At 40.1% G+C, this 12,591-nt stretch overlaps 1 protein-coding gene across 6 annotated transcripts in view; it reads right to left on the reverse strand.

Moving 5' to 3' along the window:
- The window catches only part of AFF1 (ALF transcription elongation factor 1), a 199,450-nt gene that overhangs the window by 54,102 nt on the left and 132,757 nt on the right, over positions 1-12,591 (reverse strand). For 3 of the 6 annotated variants that reach the window (XM_084881675.1, XM_084881676.1, XM_084881679.1), the window contains one exon: positions 249-293. In XM_084881675.1, the coding sequence (XP_084737801.1) occupies positions 249-293 (45 nt within the window). The remainder of the gene's footprint in view (positions 1-248; positions 294-12,591) is intronic. The other 3 variants (XM_084881677.1, XM_084881678.1, XM_084881680.1) reach the window with 1 other exon arrangement.

A 12,591-nucleotide genomic window follows, 5' to 3' on the forward strand; every position in this document is an offset into this window, starting at 1 on the left:
TCTGGTGGTTCACAAGCCTTGCAGTTAGAAGACTTCATTTTTATTAATAAAATCTGCCAATGAGTTCAATTATGTTCCTAGAATCCCTCTGTCACTGCTCTGGTTAATTTTGCTTCTGGAGATGTTTGGGGTGGAGCTGGGGCTGTTTAAAGGGACTTGGAATGACAGCTTTTCACAATCAAAGTCAATGGACACTGCCTGCCTACTTAAATACTTCTTCAAGTGAGGAACAGTAACAATGAACTCACCTTCAGAATCTCTTCAACACAATGGGCTTCATTGGAGTAGGTCTGCTGAAAAAGAATGGGAAAAAGAAAAAGTTAGTGCACACAAACAACAAAACACAACTGGAGTATTAGTAGAGCAGGTATTAACACAGCAACTCTCTCTTAAGTAGAATCACCTTGGGCCTACCTCTTGCTAGGTAAATATTAGGAATACACATTCTGGATGAAATAAGACAAAGAGAGTAACCTGACTTAATCCTGGGGTACTAATTATGGGCTCCAAGTCAAAAGTTTCCAATGGAAAATATATATAGTAAAGAAAATTAGTATATTCTTAAATCTAGGAGAATAATGAATATAACAAAAGTAGAGGCAGAAAGAGATAAAATCAGTGTCACAGTTTGTTCCTTCATAGGAAGAGCTGTCCAGTGAGCCAAGCTATATTAACACGAAGATGTGGATGATCCCACATTAGGACTAGTATGCACCCACACAGTCAGGAGGCCAACCTCCAATTAAGGATATATTTTTTGGCAATATTTTAACCTGCCAAAAATTCATTTTAAAGTTAAATGTCTTGCTCTAGCTGGTTTTGCTCAGTGGACAGAGCATCAGCCTGTAGACCAAAGGATCCTGGGTTCAATCCCCAGTAAGGAGCATGCATGAGGCAGCCAATCAGTGATTCTCTCTCATCATTGATGTTTCTATCGCTCTCTCCCTCTCCCTTCCTCTCTGAAATCAATAAAAATATATATTTTAAAAAGCTAAATGCCTCTAGCCCCACTCAAGTCAGCATTTTGACCTTTTATATACATATTATATACACATATACACACAAATATGTATGTACATACACATACAAAAACAAATGTATAGTATTTCCCCAGAGAAAGACCTTAAAGAGAGAGATTACCTAGTGTCTTGGAGAAAAGATCCACTACTTATACCTCTTCTTTATGCCCAGCTAAACCAGCGGTGGCTGCGGTGGTAGTACTACCACACAGACAATGTCTAGGAAATATCACCTTACAGTCTTTATATTTTTAAGTGCAGAGTAAATGGAAAAGTTAAATATAAAAAAAGAAAAACGCAAACCAAACCTCTCCTTAACCAGAGACATGAAACAAAACCCATGACTTCATGGTTTTCAAAGGAACAGTAACTTCTGATGTGTGTCAATTCCTGAGCCAAGTGCCCTGGGCAAGTTCCATATAACACAGCCCCTCCCGTTGCTGTCACTGCTGTGCAAAAAGCACTGATCTGCTAGGCAAATGGGTGCAGTATCTGACTCACAGCTAGAGGAGACAGAAAAGGGCTCTTTTCCTGGCTCTTGTTCCTAATTTGAGTGCAATTTAATACAGAACTGGCTGCTAGTGCCTGAATTAAGAGTTTTATAAACCTATTTCCCTTATCCCAGTTTATTCTAAGAAAGGAGAAAAAAACAAAACACAAACATACAACATTTACAGTGTTCTGCAATGCAATCTAATGGCATGTCAAAATTCAAATGCGATCTGACCTGCCTGGGTTAGATTTTAAAGCTTGTATCCTATCTAATAAAGAGAAAATATTCTATTTGACCCTCACACCATTGCAAAGATGGTGGCACCCACAGCCAATAAAGAGGAAATGTGTTAATTGACTGTCACACCCTCAAAGATGGCAGCCCCAAAGCCACAAGATGGCGATGCCCAATCCCCTCAACTCCGCCAGGGCGGCAGGCACACAGCAAGGCTGGGCCCACCCCCACGTAGGCCCGGCCACTCAGTGCGCCTCCCTCCAGTCCCCTCAGCCGCCCAGGGCCAGTCTGAGATGCAGGCAAACCTCGGATGACAGCTCCCCAGCTGCCCAGGGCCACCCAATGCTCAGGTAACCAGGTGTCACCTTCCCCTGCTCACCGGGTTGCCTCCCGCCCCTGAGAGCTCCCATACTGTGAGAGGGGGCAGGCGGGGATGAGGGACCCTCCCCCGCTCCAGTGCATGAATTTTCATGTACCAGGCCTCTAGTATTATTATAAGGAATGGGTTTTATTGAAATGTCTCCAGTTGTTAGTTTTGAGAAAGGGTCTGGAAATTAGAATATAACAAAAAAATCATGGGATATCTTTTTTATCTGCTGCTCCCCCCTGACCTGCCTTCAGACATTATTGCATGTCAACAACTAGACTTGCTCACCCATTTTTTTTTGTTTTCAAAACCATTACGGGAAGGCTAAAAACTGAATCAAGCATTAGTAACCAAACATTTTAGCAAAATGAGTGCCATTTTGACCTACATGTAAAATGTAACTATATTCTATGGTCCCAATTTTTCACATGCATCATTAGGAAAGATAATAATTAGAAGTTGAAATAATAGAACAGAGCATATGACTAACTAGTCCCCTCATCCTACCTGTTGCTTGAATAGGAAGGGGAATCCAATGAAATATGCGACAATCAAGGTTGCAGGCTTGATCTCCCAACAGGGCACATATAAGAATCAACCAATGAATGCAAACTTAGTGTAACAACAAATCTCTCTTTCTCCCTCAAATCAATTTTTAAAATTTTATTTTTGAAAACTCTGGCAATCAATGAAAAAGTGAAGTATGTTGGAATTAGGGCAAAAAGATTTGCCCACAGCTCCCAACAGAATGAAGTAAAAAAGCTACTACAGAACACTTCAGGACACTACAAACCTTTCTAATCTTCATAATTACTCCAGTGGTCAACACATAGCCAAGATGTTTCATGTCATTAAAATATTTGGGTTTTTTTGCCTAAATTTTTATTACATGAGATGAACCAAAAATGAAGAAATTTTTCTTTGGCTTAGTGTTTACTGGTATCAGAGTAAGACACATATTGCTGAGCAGTCACCATATAACCTATTAAAAAACGAAATAAGTTCTGAGGTTCAAGCATTAATTGGTTAATTTACTGTAAATTTCCCTATGAAGTTCATTACGGAAGTAGGGATGTTTGAAAAGGGTTTGGGGATGCCGTTTCAAATACCTGAGGTTATATAACATTTACAGATCTCTAAATGGCACTGTTTATAATGGCAAATAACCAGAAATGATCAATAACCAACAACAGGAGTCCAGCTAAAGACCTTTACAGTACACCCATCAGCATGCTGTGCAGACTTCAAATAATGTCAATATGTGTGTTTGCATGGGAAAATGCTAAGATATGTATTTAAGTTTTTCTTTAGAAAATTCATACTTAAGAGAAAAATTTAAAAATAGTAAAAGAAATTCCCACAAACCCTTCGCTTGAATTCCCCAAATGTTGGCATTCTACCATGTTTGCTTTACAGTTTTCTCTACCCGCCCCATCTACACTGAACTGTTGGAAGTAAGTCAGAGAATTAGAGGTAATGACCCTGTACAAGACACATTTTAAGACTGCACTTAAAAGAGGGGAGGTAAGAAGTAGGATCCCATTTTATGTTCCATCTACCTGAGACTCATAGCACTACTTACTCCTCCCCCAATCAATTCAGACAATGAAACTAGAATATAAGCATTTCAAATGTGTTTGCAGAGAAAGATCTGGAAGGACAGGCTTCCTTGTTTAATCAAGTACACCTTGGCACCTCCGAGTATGCCACTGGGAGGAGACGTTCCAAAAAGGGAGGGGTGGATCAACACCCCATTGTGGCCTAATCCCTTTGTAAAACCCACTTTCCCCTGGCTCTCCAGCTGATGCTGCCACTCCCACTCGGCACCCTCCTCCACCCCCCACCCCCTAACACTGAGGCCAAAGAGTAAAGAGTCAGTCTCCTTAGGCACAGCTGAGTTTAGGCTGAAGATCTTCAGGTAAAATGTCCTCAAAGAATAAGAGATGAAAAAAGGCAGCTACAAAAACCTATGCTAGTTGCATGAATCAGAAGGCTCTCATTTGCAGGGCACTTACAACTACAAATGTCACCATTGTCTCCCACCCTCAGTGTCCAGGTTCCTGAAGGAGACAGCACTCCCCTCCTGTGTGTAGACCTCACTTCCTTGTGACTCCACAGTGTCATTCCAAGAAGAGTGAGGAATCAGACCTAGGCCAGCATTGCTGCCTTTTCGAGTCTAAAGTTTCTGAACTAAGTGAGGTCTCCTCACTTCCCCAGTAAGGTATGGCCTTAACACAAGAACCATAACTCTATGCAATTTTTAAAAATGATAGCAGTGGCCCTGGCCCGGTAGTTCAATTGGTTAGAGTATTGTCCTGATACACCCAGGTTGTGGGTTTGGTCCCTGATCAGGGCACATATATAAAAAGCAACCTATGAACGCATAAATAAGTGGAACAACATATTGATGTTTCTCTCTCTCCCCCCACCCTCATTAATCAATTTAAGAAATAAAAAATAATAGCAGCTACTTATTGAACACATATTGTACTTGATATTGCATTCAACTCTTTCCATGCTATTATTTCCTCCATTTGGTATCATCCATCGTAAGATGCAACTTCATTAGCTTGGCGGGGGAGAAAGGCACTCATAGCTCTATATATACCCCTTAGTCCAGAAACTTCAGACCTGAAAAGGCAGCAATGCTGGCCTTGGTCTGATCCCTCAGGCCTCTTGGAATGACACTGTGTAATCATAGGGAAGTACACTGAAAATAAAATATGAACTCAAAATAAGTTATGGTAGTAAATGTCTTCTAAGTGTGACATGGTTTGTTTTAATAAGCTAAAAACAGCCGGATGGAAGAAAGAGACCTCACCACTGAGACCAGGAGGCTCTCGCAATACTGTGCTTTAAGTCTCTCAAGTTTCAACAGAGCAGCACTTTTATAACAATGCAATTCTCAAAAAGGCTTAGTTATCACTAACCAGGAACTGCAGGGAGCACAAAGGCAGCACGTTGAGGAAGGAAGCCAGCAGATCTTGGATTCTGGTTCTGGCTCTGCAATCCTGGATAAGATTCAACTTGTTTGGGACTCCTTCCTCATGGCGGTGAAGGCACATTTACCAGTCCCCATGGCTTCACAGGGCTGGCCCGAAGGTCAAGCATGACACTCGAGCCTTCCCCGAGTCCCTTCCTCCTGGTACCGCGTGTGTGCTCCTGCAGCTGCACACACTTTCCTGTCAATGCACCCGCGTCTTATCTCTGTGCTTCCAGATTACAAGTTCTGTAGAAGCAGAGAACCGTTCTGCCTTGTTGAATCACCAAGTGCACGCTGCTTGCTGTTGTGTGTTCAGTCTCAGAACTCAGAATACGAAAGTAAGTTTCCAATTCCAATCTTAGCTTCAAAGACTTAGTAAACACCACTGCTTGTCTGAATTGTAAGTCTATGTCTTTTTTTTTTTTTTTAAATATATTTTATTGATTTTGTATAGAGAGGAAGGGAGAGAGATAGAAAGCTAGAAACATCGATGAGAGAGAGTCATCGATCAGCTGCCTCTTGCACACCCCCTACCGGGGATATGCCCGCAACCAAGGTACATGCCCTTGACCGGAATCGAACCCGGGTCCCTTCAGTCCCCAAGTCCTCTATCCATTGAGCCAAACCGGTCTCGGCATGTAAGTCTATGTCTTAATTAACAAACCACATGGAAATAACCATACTAGGGACAAAGAGGAAATTGTTTTGCATTGTTTTCTCCTAAAAACATTAAAATACTCTGAGAAACTATTTTCACATATCAGATTGGCAAAACAAAAAACAGAGGACTGACAATACTGTGTCTATGAGAGAGAGGTGGGGAAACAGACACTGGACACTGGGGTTGGTGGAAGGGTCGAGTGGCACAACTTCTGAGGACAGCAATTTGGCAACAGTCACCAAATTTTAATTTCTCATTCGCTGACCCAGAAAACTGACTTCTAACACCAACTTCTATACATACAAAAGCATGTGCACAAGTTGTTCACTTCAGCCTTGTTTGCAAATAGAAGATACTGGAAACTATCTAAATGCCCATTTAGCTGGTCTGACTCAGTGGATAGAGCACTGGCCTGTGGACTGAAGAGTCCCAGGTTCAATTCCGGTCAAGGGCACATGCATGGGTTGGAGGCAAGTGATCAATGATTCTCTGTCATCACTGATGTCTGTCTGTCCCTCCCTCCCTCTCTCTCTCTCTCTCTCTTTCTCTCTCTCTCTCTCTCCCCCCCCCTCCTTCTCTGAAATGAATAAAAATATATTTATAAATAAACAAATAAATGCCCATCTACAGGAAACTGGCTAAGAAAACTATGGCACATGCCACTTAGAAATATTGAGCAGCTATGACAAAGCATGAGGAAGTTTTTCATGCATTCATTTGGGATCATCTCTAAGACACTGTTAAGGAGAGGGGGGAAAAATCAAAATGCAGTATGAGCCAGCATCTAAATATATAAAGAGGTAATATGCAAATTATCTGGGATGCTATACATCATAACCGCTCAGGAGGAGGCTGTGTGCAGGTGGGTGGGATGGGACTGTGTGTGTGGTGAGGCAAGCCACAGATGGCACAGGCCCAGAGAGAAGAGGGCTGCCAGCCGCCACAGCTGCAGGGAGGGCCCAGAGAGAACAGGGCTTGCAGGGAGCAGGCCTAAACCGTCAGTAGGACATCCCCTGAGGGCTCCTAAACTGTGAGAGGGGGCAGGTTGGGCTGAGGAATCCCATTCCCCAGTGCATGAATTTTCATGCACTGGGCCTCTAGTTTCTATGAATAAAAAGATAACAGGGAGAAAAGAACATGTCTGTAGAGCTACTTATTACGTACATGATACCACTGGGAATATCAAACTAGAAACCCACACCATCAGTCATTTCTAGAAGTAGAACTAGGTGGCTGGGGGATAGAGGAGAGGGCAGATTTTTCACTGTATATCTTTTTACCTTTTAAATTCAGAATAATGAAATACATTATTGATTCATAAGTAAAAACAAAAATTGGGTTGATGTTTAAAAAAAGCAGGGATAAAAATTTTCTCAAAACACACCTAAATGCCTTCTGCCTGTTTGCTTTATTTTCTATTAGCCTTCCTCTATTTAACTTTCTCCTCCCTGGGACACACCCCTCTGACCCAGCCTCCTCCGCAGCACTCTGTGGCCCCTCTAGCATTCGGCGGACTGCACTGTGCACGGATGAGGTCAGCCTGCCCTGGTGGGCTGTGAGGCGCTCCTGGGAAACCCTGCTATCGAGCTGGCCCAGATTAGACAGTGATTATATAGTTCTTGAAAGAGGGGTGTGGTTCTTTTGGGGAGCAGGGTGGGGATTCTTTCGATCAATCACTCTTAAATACTGAATAGACACATTTGAAGCACACAAAGTCTCCTAGGATTATTCGGAGGAAGAAGATAATACACTTTAAAGCTAATGCCATACAAATAAATTCAAGCATTTATCATTAAGATGCCATAATCAGTATTTCCAAGAGACAGATTAGTGTGGTCGCCAACCTTTTGGACCTCATGGACCACCAGTGCCATCAGATGGTGACCGCTGGGTTAGAGGAGGAAACCAGAATGCCTGCCTTAGCAAGGTTTTGACATAAAATTAACTTTATTCTCTGAACACACAGTAAATTACCTAGATAGCTAGGCCTATTCCAAGAATACACTCATACCGCCTGGGCATGCCTACAAAGGCTGCAAAAGGTATAAAGGTGCCAGCATGTATCACTTAAGAAGTATCATGCCCTTTGGGCAACTACCTAAGTATCCACACCCAGAATTTTAGAACAAGAAGTTTAAAAATCCCTGGACAGATTTATGGACACACTCACGGTACACATTTAAAAAAAAAAAAAAAAAAAAAAAAAAAAAAAAAAGGAAGGAAGGAAAGAAGGAAGGAAGGAAGGAAGGAAGGATAAGTTAGAAAAAAAATAAGATACTCGTAACAGTTATTCTTAAAGAATAATAAATAATATATAGTATTATTATATAAATTGCACACAAACTTTGTTAAACTATCCCTTCAAAATATTAAACACCCACCCAGGCATTGCTAAAGCTCTTGGAGCTAATTCTGAATTAATACAGATATGCAAGTAATATTTATGAAATAAATTTGATTTTGTCATCTCACGGGGCATTTCCAGAAGCATGAGCTCGTCAGAAAGTAATTCGGGAGTAAGTGAGTTCTGACATTTTTTCTCTGTTTTTGAAGTAGTGTGTTTGCTCCCATTTGTAAAATGCCAGACACTTTCAACAGAATATGTTTAAGGACACAAAAATCCTCAATTTGGGGGGATGTGGGGGGGAAGGAAAGCTGCCCAAGTGCAGTTTAGGGACATGAATTTCTCAGAGAGCAAAGTTTTAGATGTGACAGTTACATGAGATCATGACTGGTGGGAGAGGTACCGCAGGCATGCTTGGCTGGGTTGGGTGAAGGAAAGGTGTACTAATTAGTATGTCTCCTTGAGTCAAGCAATCCAGCAATACTCTAGGATAAACACTGAAGGAGAATACTGGAAGCTTGAAAGATGTGCAGGCACTCCAATTCACTTATTTAAAATGAGAAGAAAGGAGCCCTAGCTGGTTTGGCACAGTGGATAGAGTGTTGGCCTGCAGTCCAAAGGGACCCGGGTTTAGGGCACATGCCTCGGTTGCAGGGCAATCAATTGATATGTTTCTCACATGTCAATGTTTCTGTCTTTCCCTCTCTCTTTCATTCTCCCCACAATAACAACAAAAATCAATGGGAAAATGTTCTGGGGTGAAGATTAACAATAGCAACAAAGAGAAAGGAGGTAGGGGTGGGTAGAAAAGGTTAAAGGGGAGATAAAATGGTGATGGAGGAGAATTGACTTGGGATGGCAAACACAATACAATATATAGATGATGTATTATATAATTGTACACCTGAAACTTATATAATTTTATTAACCAATTTCATTCCAATAAATTCAATAAAAATTTTTTTTGAATGAGCTAATATCCCTAACATTTTAAAACTTTACCTTTATGTAAACTGTACTTTTATAGATAAACTATATCACCTCCTTGTTTGTTTTTCACTAACAAAAGCAAAAACTATCTAAAAATTAAAAGAAAAAAAAAATCCCTGAATATCATTGCACATAATCTTACATCATACAGAAGGAAGTGTTTGGAATTATCAATACTTTAAAGATCAATATGAAATAATTAGTTTGTTCCTTTCTAGTTGTTTTCTTTATATCAGCAAAGTGGTTTGCTTTAATTAGTGTCAGGTTATTTTTCTAAATTACATAAATACTTTTAATAGCTGAAATTTATATTAACTGAAGTGCTTAAATTACTCTAATAATTCTGTTTTGATGGTATGTTTTAATTATGAAACCTAGAATTTCGTTCTTAATATCTGGTTTAAATAAATAAAAATAAGAACAATGAGTAGCTGTTCACATATAATTGCAAACACTTACCTGATATAAATCTAAAATCAAATACAAGGAGAGTAATCAAAGGGCTGGTTTGATTTATTTACTACTGTATTTCCTGAGATCACATGAGTGTGAAAACTTTAATATATTTGCAATGCTTCTCAGAGTCACATGAAATAGATATTAAAAAACAAAACTATTTAGAGCTGATGTATATATATGAAAAAATTTTCACTAGATATTGTTTATGATAATATGTCAATTAGCTTCTTGGTGTAAAAGTTAGGAGTCGGGGGTGAGAGGAATACTTGAGATAGGTTAAACTGACTTAAAAATGAAGTATCCGGATGAAAAACAAATGTAAAAAAATTTCCATTGTTAGACACTAAGTATATCTCATCTCAGTTATTCATCAACTTTCTAACTTCGGGCTGTGAACCATTATCACTCACCACATAATAAGATTTCAGAAATTCTCAGTAATCTAAGGCAGCAATTTTCAACCAGTGTGCACAGGATCTCTTAAAACATTCAATACCTGACTATTTCCCTCAGACTTCCTTTTCCTTAGGTTGTCAAATTGAAAAATGACAACAGCCAGCACAACAGCCATTCAGTGTAAAGGAATCTCAATTATACCTATTTATTTTGTCAGATTGGCAAAAAAATATTGTTTGGTGTGCTGTGGAATTTGGTGTGCTGTTTGCATACCGTGAGATGGCAAAGGTTGGTTTAAGGCTCTAAATAGAGGTGTCGAACTCAATCAGAGAAGGGGCCAAAATCTAAAATCCAGCCTAAATCGCGGGCCGAATGGTTTACTGAACAGTCATAAACTGACAATGTCATAAACTGACAGCGGAGTGCAGTGATGACAGCGTGGTGCGGGCCACATTGCAAGGCCTGGCAGGCTGGATTTGGCCCGCGGGCCTTGTGTTTGACACATGTGCTCTAAAACATTGTGCTGTGATGAAAGATCACGAGACCCCAATAAGCCCACTGTGGGCACAAGAGTCCCAGGTTAGATTTAGGTCAAGGACATATGCCTGAATTGCAGGCTCAATCCCTAGGTGGTAGCGTGCAGGAGGCAGTTGATCAATGATTCTCTCTTATGATATTTCTCTCTCTCCCTCTCCCTCCTCTCTGAAATCAATAAAAATATATTAAAAAGAAAAAAAAAAAAGTCTAGACATTGGTACCATTACAGTGATAAACTACAAGTTCTTTCAAAATGCCCAACTATATATATGATCTATCTCCCCTCCCACACCAATTCTTACTGGAACAACCTCCTTTTTAGGAGGGTTTTAATTTTTATTTTTGAGTGGGTATATTACTTTGCAAAGCACAAGTGTCCTTTGAATTAAAATATATCACTAATGCCCTGACTGGTTTGGCTCAGTAAATAGGGTGTCAGCATGTGGACTCAAGGGTTCCAGGTTTGATTCCAGTCAAGGGCATGTACCTTGGTTGCAGGCACATCCCCAGTAGGGTATGTGCAAGAGGCAGCTGATCGATGTTTCTCTCTCATCGATGTTTCTAACTCTCTAACTAGGGGTGTCGAACTCAATCAGAGAAGGGGCCAAAATCTAAAATCCAGCCTAAATCGCGGGCCGAATGGTTTACTGAACAGTCATAAACTGACAATGTCATAAACTGACAGTGGAGTGCAGTGATGACAGCGCGGTGCGGGCCACATTGCAAGGCCTGGCAGGCTGGATTTGGCCCGCGGGCCTTGTGTTTGACACATGTGCTCTAATCCTCTCCCTTCCTCTCTGTAAAAAAAATCAATAAAAAATATATATATAATAATAATAAATAAAATAAAATAAAATACATCAGTAAGGGAGGTTAAACTGCAGTTTGATGGTGTTTGCTACCATGCTTGCTCCATCTCCATCCAGCCTTTGCCTGCCTGCCTGCCCCTTTCTGAGTCCCACTCCCTCTTGTTCCGCACTCCCCCTACACACATAGACACAGCCACGTAAGTGTTTTCTCGAAAATCATATTAACTGATGGCTCTTAGTCTAAAATAACACTATTATGTAACTTTGCAAACCATGACCAGATTTATAGATACATAAACCTGTATTGGTGCTCCTTCTTTGAGTGCATGTGTCAATCAAATTTGAGGACAATGTTTAGGAACCATGTTTAATTCTATATTTCATAGGGTTCCTGGATTTTTTATTTTTTTATTTTCCAGAGTTGGGCATAAGCTAAAGACTACAACATCACAAGAAAAACTTCCCATCAGTTTCTGGATGAGGTTGAAAGAAACTGAAGCCATATGAAAAGATAAACCATTTAATCCAGGCTTTGTCTGAAAAGACATAAAGATTTTATCCTGGGCTAATTCCAGCAGTCATCTCAATAGTTCCCTCTGGGCTAGGTGTTGGTTGTCAGTCTCCTGATATCCATGATTTTGAAGAAAAAAAAAACACAGAATGGGAGGTGGGGGAAGGGGAAGAGAGGGAGGAGAGAGGAAGGGGGAGGGGGAAGGAAAGAAAAGAAAATCACTGAAGCAGTAGGCTAGAGGGATCTATACTCCCAGGAAACATCTGAGCTTCAAACCTGGGGATTGCTGATACTATAATAAACACAAGAAGAGAGAAGGAAATAAAGATGGTCTTGCCATGTCTTCATTCTGAACAAGTAAATTTCCTTTTGTTTTTGGCTTTAATGTTGGATAACAAACAACCAGGTTACTTGCCAGGGTCTAGAAAAGAGCCAAGGGCATTCTGGGAAAATGCAACTCATTTGATATTATAATGTTATGGTTATAAGTAATTTATTTAATCTTATCATCAAAGATCACCTAAATTTAAGAGGCTATTTTCTATAATCTATTGAAAATCAGATTCAGTTATTCTAGTAAACTTAACCTTTCTTTCCCCCTGCATTGTCTTTGTATGTAAGTTTGGTCTGAAAGTATAAACAAATTACATCAGCTTTCCAGCAAGACTCATCTGATAAACTGATTCACTGAACTGAAAAGTGAAAATATGATTAATAACAAAGTTTTGAACAAATATTCAGTCACTCAATAAACACCAGTATTTTTTTAATATTATTTTTTACTAATT

This window comes from Pipistrellus hanaki (assembly GCF_964339955.1).
Source record: "Pipistrellus hanaki genome assembly, chromosome: 1".
Classification (NCBI taxonomy): domain Eukaryota; kingdom Metazoa; phylum Chordata; class Mammalia; order Chiroptera; family Vespertilionidae; genus Pipistrellus; species Pipistrellus hanaki.